The sequence below is a fragment of the Oncorhynchus mykiss genome, chromosome 19 (assembly GCF_013265735.2).
Source record: "Oncorhynchus mykiss isolate Arlee chromosome 19, USDA_OmykA_1.1, whole genome shotgun sequence".
Lineage (NCBI taxonomy): Eukaryota > Metazoa > Chordata > Actinopteri > Salmoniformes > Salmonidae > Oncorhynchus > Oncorhynchus mykiss.
In genome coordinates, this window is record NC_048583.1 from 32686028 (window position 1) to 32698446 (window position 12419).

Consider the following 12419-nt stretch of genomic DNA (forward strand, 5'->3'; position numbering starts at 1 on the left):
AGATTTTCCGCTGGAATTAACTGTACGGGCAGCAAATGCACATCAATCTCCAAATGCTTTTGGTAACTTGGACAGAAAGTTCACGTTGATCCACTGAGGCAAAAAAGACACAAAAATTAACTACAGCGCGTTTTCTATATTTGCGGGCATGTGACAAATCAATGTTTATTTGATTAGTCGTGCGGTTACTTGTATACCCTCTGATTTATCTGTCCTCACTTCTGCAGGTTCCAGACTACTTCGACATTATCAAAAGACCCATAGCTCTGAGCACTATCAGAGAAAAGGTCAACAACTGTGAATATAAAACAGCTAGTAAGTTGATTTTTTGCTTTTACCTAAACAAACACAAATTAAGACTTGAACCATTTCCTTGTATATTGGATTACATTTATCAGCATGAAAAACTCATTTTATGCGGTCATGGTTCTGCACACCAGTTTTGAAATGATTTCTGATCATCTTTTTCCCCCTCCTATCTCACAGCAGAGTACATTGAGGACGTGGAGCTCATGTTTGCCAACTGTTTACAATACAACCCTCGGCACACAAATGAAGCTAAAGCAGGAGCAAGGCTCCAAGCCTTCTTCAACTCAGAAGTCTCTAATCTGGGGCTGGCAGACCGGACCACTCCTCCACAGAAGCGGCCCCGGATGTAAAGCTGACTGACTGAAACTACTGGGTCGTATTCATGCACACCGTTGCAAGAATTTCATTGGTTTTGCGACAGAAACAAAGTTTATTGGAGACTTCTTTTTTTTTTTTTTTACCTTTATTTTATCAGGGAGTCATGCTGAGACCAAGGTCTCTTTTACAGATGAGCCCTGAATGACAGAAAATAAACACGGTCATAATTCAGGTAGTCCCTCTGTTTTCGTTCTCTTTTCTTCCTTTTTGTTTCTAGTGAATATGACCGTGCATTGTAAAGTCTGAACATTCCCAAACCATTTTGGAAGTGTAAATATCATACCCTCTCAAGATAAGGCAGGAACAACTATATCGTTGTGAAAGTATTTGCACTGAATATTTCAAAAAGCCTTTCTATTTGCATTCACTCAGGGTAAACAAATTGTTGTTTGAAACCAGGTCTCAACAGTGCATTTATATTTTGTATATTGGCAGCATTCCTAGACTACTATTTTTGTGCACATACTTTTTGTACTTCAGTTGATTTAGCTGAATTAAGTATTGGAACTTAATAAGGACAGTTTAATTTGTTTCATAATATTGAAAATATTTTACATCAACTGTTTCAGGTTCCCATCTTTCAGTGAAACACTACACTGGAAACCGATATTATTTCTTATGTCTCTTATTTCCTATCATTCATTGGTTATTTATTTAGTTTTGAATGCAATAACTTTATTTATATTTCTATAGAACATGTTTTTGTAAAGAATTATTGGCCTAGTTTTGAGTTCAGTCTTTAGAAACTGTTTGGGATAGGGTCTAAATACTGAGTGTTGTCCCCCTAACTGTCACCTTTGCTTTGTATTTGCTATCGTGTACATTTTCCTATATATAAAAATAAATTGACTTTGTTTAATATTTCTTGGTCATCTCTCACTTTTGTTGCCAATGTCTTCTAAATAATTGTGAGGCGTATTGTTTTTAGGGTAGGTGTCCATTTTTAGTAGGGTTAGAAAAATAACTTACCGCTGTCTGCCTGCATGCCTGAGTTGAATGTGGAAGTCCTTGCTTAGCTTTATTGTCATCAGTATGTCATAGGATAAATTCCTCCTATCCCATTCCTGATCCCGCCCGCTGCAAGTGCAGTGGCTCATACTGGCGCGCCCCTTACCACCACCTTTCTCCCCCGCTCTCTCCCAGTCCCACACACCCGGTCGGCTCGTCCAAACATTACCATATCTATTTACCCACATAATCGCAAATCACACAGGACGATCGGACAACATGGTAAACGGCTTTACTTTTCTAGCTAGATGTTAGGTAGTTTCTAGTTCGGTGTAGATGGAACTTTTTGTAACTTTGTTACACTGGGCTGTTTTCGAAAAACGTTGCTTGCTTGCATACCAATGTTTGCTTGCTGGTTATAGTTGCTTTGGACATTCCATCGTGATTAGCTGTAGCTACGAAGTTTGTTTCAAGTTAAATAATATACTGTTGTAAATTTCTAAAATCAGTTCCAGTTTAGGATTGCTGCAAGGCCTGCAGCCTAAGGCGGCCATTTTAATTTAATTATAGCGCAGTCCTCTGTCTAACGGTAATCGCTAAACTTTCAGCTCATGAAGACAAGTTGGCTTCTAGCTAACGTTAAAACCAATCCTGCTGGCAATCACATTGTCTACGCTATAAGCTTCTGTAGCTAGCTGGTTATAGAGGATAGACTAGATTACTTGAAATGGTTTTACAGGTCTCCTGTGCTGTTTGATTGCACTCGAGTCAAGCTAATAACGCGCCCATGCGGATTTCCACGCTTGTTCCCATACTAGCTAGTTTGCTGCAGTGGTCCTTGACACAGGCAAAAGGTTGCTGGACACAGTGCTAGCTAGTTTCTGGTCTTATTCTCTGACAGTTGCTAGTGTGGTGGTCACTCAGTGGTCAGCGAGTACTTTTGTGATAAAGGGTTGTTAGCCAGTACACCACAGTGTTGGAATGTCCAATTGCCATGGATTGGTTTCCTGGTCGAATTGTCATCGCTATTGATGGAACACTTTGGCCAGCTGACATAGCCTATGTGGCATGCAAAATGACTCAGCAGGTGTGCTGGCAGGTAGTGTCAGAGTGAAAGTGTTGATTCATTGTAAATGAGTGTCAAAGGAAAGGAAGGTTATGATCAATGCTGCAGTCACTTGTTATTCTGTCTGCATGACTCGTATCGGTAGCTAATCTATAGCTACATACTGTATGTGTAAATGTTTGCGTTTCTTATGCCTTCTAATAGGGACCACAGGGAAAGCATTTCTCATTTCCAAGCTGTTTAGCTATGGGTCTAGATTCAATGTCCACATAATAAAGGGACATGATAAAAACTATAGTGTCTTAGCAGCATTGTTCCCTGTGTTTACTAGCTATTGAACAGGGCACAACCATATTGAAGGCTGCCATTTCATTCCCCCCTCTTTCCGCAGGCCTCTGGTGTCACTGTCAACGATGAAGTCATCAAGGTCTTCAATGACATGAAAGTCAGGAAGTCATCCTCTACCGAAGATGTAAAAAAGCGTAAAAAGGCTGTGCTGTTTTGCCTCAGCGATGACAAGAAGAAGATTGTTGTGGAAGAGGGCAAGTGGATTCTGGTTGGTGACATTGGGGAGTCGGTGGACGACCCATACGCCTGCTTCGTCAAACTTCTACCTCTCAACGATTGCAGATACGGCTTATATGATGCCACATATGAAACAAAAGAATCCAAGAAAGAAGACCTGGTATTTATATTTTGGTACGTTTGGGTGTTGTAATGTAAGGAGAACCATAGCTTGGTGGCCCCAGGTATAAAAAAGTTTGAGAAACACGGTCTTCGACTTTGGGTAAAATAACTGATACTTTCATTTGTGTGGTATGGAATAAGGACGTTAGTCTTATTAAATTGTTTCTCTCATTCCAGGGCACCTGAGGGTGCTCCCTTGAAAAGCAAGATGATCTATGCTAGCTCTAAAGATGCCATTAAAAAGAAGTTCACAGGTGAGTGACAATGGCTATATCAAACTGCTATTCCTATATGTTTGACCTGATATCGTATGATCGTGCTCAGTAATTTGTTCAGGTGAATTTGCATAGTCTAAACGGTTAACTTCTAGTTAACTATCTTGTTAGAACAATTTAGACGTTTTTTTTTTACCGACCTAAGTTATTTTCTTTCCCTATCTATGTTCTATAAAAGTTTCATGGCTATAGCTATTGAAGTTATTCAAAACACCAATCAATTTGAACCCCATAGAAAGTTTTTAAAGTGTGGTGTCAAACAAAATTCCCTCCGACACCCCTGCAAATGATTGAAAGGGCCTTGTTAGTATTCAACATGACAGTATAAAATGGATGGCAATCAGCTCTATACATCCCTTTCTTTCAGGTATCAAACACGAATGGCAAGTCAACGGATTAGACGACATCCAGGACCGCGCCACCCTGGCAGACAAGTTGGGGGGAAACGTGGTGGTGTCACTCGAAGGGTTACCATTGTAAACGGAAAATACTACGTGCCATCTGGATTCCAGACGCTTTCACCTTCGCAGTTGTGTCTATATAATTTGGTCCTAAAGGAATAGCTGTAGGCTTTTATTTTGTTAAGTTTTATTATCTTATTTTTTTTTCGCACAAAGGAGATCTCATTAACATATGCAAAAGCCTACAAGTTATTTTGCCAGCTGACTTAAAAAAAAAAAAAATCCTGGTATTTTTTTTATTTTATTTTTTTTTACCTTCGAGGAATGTTCACTTATCAGGTGTTTTGCCAAACAAATATGTACAGCAGCACCACACTACCTGAGATTAATAACACTCCCAAAACAAAAAGTTTAGCACTGTTTTTGCATTCTTTGCCGCCTAAACAGTGACTAGATGCTCAGTAGAGTAGGAAAATGTGAACGCTTTCTATAATGCCTTGACAGTCATATTCACTGCCCAGGTTACAGCTAAAAGCAAGTATTTTGCACTAATTAGGTTTTTCATATGACTGACGTATTTATTTGAAGTGTTCTATCGTATCCAATATGTTATTCGACCTGGCAAAACACGTAATAGACTATGCATATATGAAGCACTTTTTTGTTTATACACTACAAGTTGAGACAAAAAAGTTTCGAATAACTATAAAGAATATCTATATTTATGTCAACTAGAGATGTTACCTCAGTTTTCATTCCTGTTATGCATATGGACAAGAACAGATGAGTATTTGACTGTTCAATTGCCACCTTACTTTCATTTGAATGTACAGTACACCACCGTAAAAAGGAGGGGTTGTGGTTGCAGTTTTTTTTTTAACACTAAACAAAATAATTCAAATATATCAGTAAAGATGGCAATATGTGCATTTGGAGCATTAAGTGGAACATTGTTTTTGAGATCAGGCGAGGAGGTTGCCACTTTGCAATAAAACCTTGTGGCAGATAACAGAAAGAAGTGTCTTCTGTTCTGGGTTGTCTCTGAGTGTATCTGTTCATTAGGAGGCCTGAGAAGCAATAAAGAGATACATTATTGATTTCCTCTAACAGGAAATAGAAAGATCTGGTCTATATGCTATGCTATATTGCCTTGGTTAGTTTTTTATTCAATTAAACCAGATGCAGTGAGTGAGTGACAATCTAATGGGCTCTGTTCAGGAGGGCAGCTACAATTTAACGGAACATTCTGGTATAAATATATTGTGTATAATTGGGAATAATTTCAGCTCTACACATTATATTTTCTGTGTGAAACTCCAAATGGAAATAAGGTGGATGCTTCTTATATCTAATATCTACACTGTTGTGCGTGAAGCCAAGCTAGTAAGGCTATTTCTGTTGTAGTACAGCAAATCATTACTGACCAACCTCCGATCATACTGTATGTCATTGTGAATTGGAGAACTGTCAACTTATGTCATTGAAATATTTATAGATTGAATCATATTTTTATGTAATGCTCTTTCAACCTTAGAGAACTGCAGTTTCCCAAATTAATCAAAGTACCTTTTTTATACTCTCCATCTAAGTTTCAATGAACAGCCAGGCCAGTCTGCCCCTGTCCCTTCATTTGAACAGGGCCAAATGTTTCTAGGAAAGAGAGAGTGGTGCGTCTTTTACTGCAACTGGGCTGGGGGCCAGGCCTGCTGCCTTCTCCCTGTAGAGAATTTGATCTGCAGGCAGTGAGCAATCCTCTGCTGGTCAGAGCTATTTATGGCCAACACATGCTTTTGTGTCTTGTCATCGTTGTCCACAAATGGCAAAACTGGACAAGCTTCCAAAGAGCAGCGAAAGGGAAGCCCTGGTAGAGGAGAAGAGTAGCACGTTAAAGTACACACGCTTGCCGCCCACTACCAAGAATGCTTTTCACACTCAAGGAACAGAATAGGAAATAAGGGGATGGAAAAATCACATAGGAAAAAAATCCTTGGTGTATTAATATAAGATGTTGTAAACCCCTGCTTATGGGAAGTATCTAACGCAACAGATGGCCCAGTCCTGTGACAGCTGAAATATATGGTGTAGGTTGGCGTTGGTGTCGCACCAAATAGACTTCGAACAAACTCTTGATTGTATCTCTGTCTGGACTGACTACGCTACAACTTAGTGAGCAACAAGTATTATCCAATGGTGTCCCCAGTGTCTAGAACGTTGTAGTCTACTAGTCATGGTTAGGTAACCTAGTGGTTAAGAGCGTTGGGCCAGTAAACCAAAAGGTCGCTGGTTTGAATCCCCGAGCCGACTAGGTTAAATCTGTCCATATGCCCTTGAGCAAGGCAACCCTAATTGCTTCTGTAAGTCTCTCTGGATAAGAGCGTCTGCTAAAGGACTAAACATTTAATAATGTTATGAAACTGGTCTGAAGGCTACTGCTGTATAACTTATATAATATATATATATAATCTTATACGGGCAAGTCACACAAACATGCCTATTGAGTAAGGAAGTTACTTTTGTCCTCCGAAGAGGGGGGGTGGTGGATGGGCCGATTGATAAAATAAAAATGTATGAGGATATTAATAGGAAGGTCAATAGAGGTTATTCATTTTCATACTTTTTTTTGTTGAACTTTCATCTTCTAGACACTGCCACATCAAGTGCATCCTATAGCCTGGTGGAACCAGCCCTGCATCCTTTGCTCAGGCATATCATTTATGTTGGTCTTAACTAGTCTAAAAATAGTTTTAAATAGTCTAATCAATATATCCAATACATTTGTCAACGAGCCAATTAAAGATTAAATCATAACTATTTTCCTCTTCAGTGGAAAATTCCATGAACTTTTCCCTACTGTGTCTCTATATGGAAGATACTGTGTTGAATTTAGAATGTGGTCTCTCTCAGAGCACTTCATGTAAGCCCTTATACCCTCATGCATATGTTAAACAAAGTGCCTGTTATTCATGTCAACTCAGAATATGTGTCTGGACAAGAAAGATGAAAATAAACAAGTGACCTCTCCTTGCTCTCCACAAGATTCTCCATGCTAACAAGATGAGCACAGCCAGCCAGCGCATGTAGCTTGTCATTCAGAGTTTTCATCATATGATACAGTCATACATCATTATAGTCAAACAACACCAGGGATGTAATGATGAAAGGGCCTACAGTATCTAGGTGTGTGGATCAAATCAAAGGGTATTTGTCACCTGCAAAGGATCTTGCAGGTGTAAACAGTAGTGACATGCTTACTTGCAAGCTCTCCTTAACAGTGCAGTACATGTGTACAATCTAAATGACAAATATCAAAGTCAGATGACAAAATCTAAATATTACCAAGTAATAAAAAGTAGTAATAATAGTAATATAAAACTAGTTGTGGAGATCAAACTGTTATGTATCGTTATGAAGCAACAATTAGTGTTGTCACAGTTCTGCACTATGTCAAAACATATTTCTCAATTTGAAATAGCAAAATAAAACAAGCCATGTTGATGCTGTGATTAAGTTACACTCAAGTCTAGAATTGATTTGATTCATTACATTGGGGTTGTTTTGTATAATTGCATCACATCACAGAAAGTTAAAGGGTCAATCAGCACTTGAAACAATAACAAAGCGTTTCCCCCGCCACTGTTTAAGTTAAAAGCCAGGGATGGGGCGGGAGAAATGTAATCACTCTCAAATTCATAGAGCTATGGATGCAAGGACTAACCATCCATGATATAAATATTATAGTTTCATATTTTTTTTAAGGCTAAACAGTGTTTGTTTACATTTACTTTATTTTGAAAGATTGGAGTAAAACAAGCTCATATTTTGGACTCGGATGGAATACGACAGTTAAACTAAGCTGATGAGGCATTTAGAAGTTATTTTCTTTAAGAATCAATGGATGTAGAAACTGCTGATTGCCCCTTTAATATAATTAATATTTTAAAATATTACTTTTAAGGTAAGAAAGAAAAAATATTTTTGTAGTTTATTACATGTTAATACCATGGCGTCGCCAAACCATAATTTGCACACAAGACTGTTGATCAAAGATGATTATAATTGTGTGAGTTTAGTGCCGTCTAGTGTCCGTTATATATAAGCCAGGCTTTATGTATCTGAATCCAATTGTAAACAGCACAACGATGATTCAAAGATCATACCACAACGATATAGCTCCGAGACAAGGAGTATTTGTATTTATTAATTAAGGATTCCCATCAATCATCCTGGAGTCCAAACAAATAAGGCAAAAATGTAATAAAACTACATAATTTTTAAATTATCTTTATTTAACCAGGCAAGTCAGTTAAGAACAAATTCTTATTTTCAATGACGGCCTAGGAACAGTGGGTTAACTGCCTGTTCAGGGGCAGATTTGTACCTTGTCAGCTCGGGGGTTTGAACTTGCAACTTTCCGGTTATTAGTCCAACGCTCTAACCACTAGGCTACCCTGTCCCCTCATATAACATTACACCATACAACATTTATAATACCACCATACATACATGTGTAGAGTGTGTTTGCTGACATGTGTGTCTGTATGCATATGCCTGTGTGTATGTGTGTCTCCTCACAGACTGCATTATTAAATAAGGTGTAGTTTTATCAGTTTTTTTCAATCTGATTTTACTGCATGAGTTCCATGTAATCTAATAGGAGTGGCAATATTTTCTGCTATCATCCTCAGTCATTTTACATCCAAGTTGATATACAATAATAATTATTTCAGCTCTTCCACACTCACTTTACGGAAATCTAAATAACAATGCTTGTCTTTCATAATTTGGTCAGTTATGCATGGTGTGAAGTTTAATAATTTGTTGTTGGAATGTCATCCCTAAGTTTGTTAATCTTACAAAGGGAAAACATCATTACAGCAGTTGTCAATATCAGTGGGTTTTGTGATTAATGAATCATCTGATTCAATGAATATTGGAGCTGAGTTTGTCTTTTTCCCAAAAATGTTATTTCAGGTGCTCCAAAGCTTTTTACTATCATTCTTTATATAATTTCTTTGTTTCATAGTACAGTTTCTTATTTTTGTTTAGTTTAGACACATGTTTACTCAATTTACAGTATGTTTGCCGTTCAGCCAGACTTATTTGCCATTCCTTTTGCCTCATCCTGCACAACCATATAATTTTTCGGTTTCTCGTCATCTTCAACATAGGAATCACTACAAAACCTCTTGTATGACCTCTTATACACTATATTAGGCCCAGCCTTTGGAACTTTGGTTTTCCTAGATATGGATACTATATTGTGATCACTGCATCTGGATACCGCTTTAGAGCCGATTTCTGCAGCATTAGTAAAGTTGTGATCAATACATGTGGATGATTTCATTCTAGAGGTTGACCGATTAATCGGAATGTCCGATTAATTAGGGCCGATTTCAAGTTTATAACAATCGGAAATCGGTATTTTTGGGCGCCAATTTGCCGATTTGTAGTATTTTTTAGGGAACACTTAAACAACACAATGTAACTCCAAGTCAATCACACTTCTGTGAAATCAAACTGTCCACTTAGGAAGCAACACTGATTGACAATAAATTTCACATGCTGTTGTGCAAATGGAATAGACAACAGGTGGAAATTATAGGCAATTAGCAAGACACCCCCAATAAAGGAGTGGTTCTGCAGGCGGTGACCACAGACCACTTCTCAGTTCCTATGCTTCCTGGCTGATGTTTTGGTCACTTTTGAATGCTGGCGGTGCTTTCACTCTAGTGGTAGCATGAGACGGAGTCTAGAACCCACACAAGTGGCTCAGGTAGTGCAGCTCATCCAGGATGGCACATCAATGCGAGCTGTGGCAAGAAGGTTTGCTGTGTCTGTCAGCGTAGTGTCCAGAGCATGGAGGCACTACCAGGAGACAGGCCAGTACATCAGGAGACGTGGAGGAGGCCGTAGGAGGGCAACAACCCAGCAGCAGGACCGCTACCTCCGCCTTTGTGCAAGGAGGAGCACTGCCAGAGCCCTGCAAAATGACCTCCAGCAGGCCACAAATGTGCATGTGTCTGTTCAAACGGTCAGAAACAGACTCCATGAGGGTGGTATGAGGGCCCAATGTCCACAGGTGGGGGTTGTGCTCGCCAGCACTGCCATTAGGTACCGAGATTAGATCCTCAGACCCCTTGTGAGACCATTTGCTGACCATGCCCTGGGTTCCTCCTAATGCTAGACCTCATGTGGCTGGAGTGTGTCAGCAGTTCCTGCGTTCCCCAGACCTGAATCCAATTGAGCACATCTGGGACATCATGTCTCGCTCCATCCACCGACTCCACGTTGCACCACAGACTGTCCAGGAGTTGGCGGATGCTTTAGTCCAGGTCTGGGAGGAGATCCCTCAGGAGACCATCCGCCAGGCGTGTGGAGGCCACACACACTATTGAGCCTCATTTTGACTTGTTTTAAGGACATTACATCAAAGTTGGATCAGCCTGTAGTGTGGTTTTCCACTTTAATTTTGAGTGTGACTCCAAATCCAACCATGGGTTTGATTTTCATTGATAATTTTTGTGTGATTTTGTTGTCAGCACATTCAACTATGTAAAGAAAAAAGTATTTAATAAGAATATTTCATTCATTCAGATCTAGGATGTGTTATTTTACTGTTCCCTTTATTTATTTTTTGAGCAGTGTACCTTTATTTAACTAGGCAAGTCAGTTTCAATGACGGCCTAGGAACGGTGGGTTAACTGCCTTGTTCAGGGGCAGAACGAACGCAATAACGACCTGCCTCTCTCTTGTTGCACTCCACAAGGAAACTAACTGCCTGTTACACGAATGCAGTAAGCCAAGGTAAGTTGCTAGCTAGCGTTAAACTTATCTTATACAAAACAATCAATCATCACTAGTTAACTACACATGGTTGATGATATTACTAGATATTATCTAGCGTGTCCTGCGTTACATATAATCTGACTGAGCATACAAGTATCTAAGTATCTGACTGAGTGGTGGTAGGCAGAAGCAGGCACGTAAACATTCATTCAAACAGCACTTTCGGGCCTTTTGCCAGCAGCTCTTCGTTGTGCGTCAAGCATTGCGCTGTTTATGACTTCAAGCCTATCAACTCCCGAGATGAGGCTGGTGTAACCGAAGTGAAATGGCTAGCTAGTTAGCGCACGCTAATAGCGTTTCAAACGTCGCTCGCTCTGAGCCTTCTAGTAGTTGTTCCCCTTGCTCTGCATGTGTAACCTGCTTCGATGGTGGCTGTTGTTGCTGTGTTGCTGGTTCGATCCCAGGGAGGAGCGAGGAGAGGGACGGAAGCTATACTGTTACACTGGCAATACTAAAGTGCCTATAAGAACATCCAATAGTCAAAGGTTAATGAAATATAAATTGTATAGAGGGAAATAGTCCTATAATTCCTATAATAAATACAACTTAAAACTTCTTACCTGGGAATATTGAAGACTCATGTTAAAAGGAACCACCAGCTTTCATATGTTCTCATGTTCTGAGCAAGGAACTGAAACGTCAGCTTTCTTACATAGCACATATTGCACTATTACTTTCTTCTCCAACACTTTGTTTTTGCATTATTTAAACCACATTTGAACATGTTTCATTATTTATTTGAGGCAAAATAGATTTTTATTGATGTATTATATTAAGTTAAAATAAGTGTTCATTCAGTATTGTTGTAATTGTCATTATTACAAATAAATCGGCCAATTAATCGGTATTGGCTTTTTTGGTCCTCCAATAATCGGTATCGGAGTTGAAAAATCATAATCGGTAGACCTCTATTTCATTCCTGTGCTGTGTGTAAATACCCTGGTAGGTTGACTGATAACCTGAACCAGGTTGCAGGCACCAGTTATAGTTTGAAGCTTTTTCTTGAGTGGACAGCTTGATGAAAGCCAATCAATATTTTGGTCACCCACAAAATATACCTCGCTCTTGATATCAGATACATTATGAAGCATTTCACACATATTATCCAGATACTGATTGTTAGTCTATAGCAACTTCCCACAAGAATAGGCTTTAGGTGAGGCAGTTGAACCTGTAGCCATATTACTTCAACAGCATTTGGTATGAGATACTCTATGACTCTGAATATAAACAGAAACACTTCCTCCATTGGCATTCCTGTCTCTTCTAGAGATGGTATAACCATGTACCAGTGTATCATCAAAGGTATTATATAAGTGAGTTTCAGAGATAGTCAGTATATGAATGTTGGATTGAAAGAGGCATTCAAGGGAGTTTGAGGAACATAAATTAGGTTACTTACATTGACTGCTGACACCCCTGGGACAATGTACATTTGCAGCAGCACTACGACAACTCAGCGACACAATGGTAGGGATTATCTGAGCAGGGCTTGGGTCAAGGATAATT

General features: G+C 39.2%; 2 protein-coding genes across 4 annotated transcripts in view; both read left to right on the forward strand.

Moving 5' to 3' along the window:
• Positions 1–1548, forward strand: part of baz1a (bromodomain adjacent to zinc finger domain, 1A) — a 47017-nt gene extending 45469 nt beyond the window's left edge. For all 3 annotated transcript variants that reach the window (XM_036954665.1, XM_036954666.1, XM_021573960.2), the window contains exons 25-26: positions 228–315; positions 487–1548. In XM_036954665.1, the coding sequence (XP_036810560.1) occupies positions 228–315; positions 487–659 (261 nt within the window). In that variant the 3' untranslated portion in view covers positions 660–1548. The remainder of the gene's footprint in view (positions 1–227; positions 316–486) is intronic.
• Positions 1549–1761: 213 nt separating this feature from the next.
• On the forward strand, positions 1762–7085 carry cfl2 (cofilin 2 (muscle)). The gene is made up of 4 exons (XM_021573961.2): positions 1762–1917; positions 3093–3400; positions 3566–3642; positions 4031–7085. Exons 1-4 carry the CDS (start codon positions 1915–1917, stop codon positions 4141–4143), a joined length of 501 nt encoding a protein of 166 aa, XP_021429636.1. The 5' UTR covers positions 1762–1914; the 3' UTR covers positions 4144–7085.
• Positions 7086–12419: the final 5334 nt, after the last annotated feature.

Excerpts from the sequence above, each read along its gene's own strand:
- cfl2 (XM_021573961.2), top strand. Across the intron at positions 3,401-3,565 it reads GACCTGGTATTTATATTTTG|GGCACCTGAGGGTGCTCCCT; the intron begins GTACGTTTGGGT and ends CTCTCATTCCAG. Across the intron at positions 3,643-4,030 it reads CATTAAAAAGAAGTTCACAG|GTATCAAACACGAATGGCAA; the intron begins GTGAGTGACAAT and ends CCTTTCTTTCAG.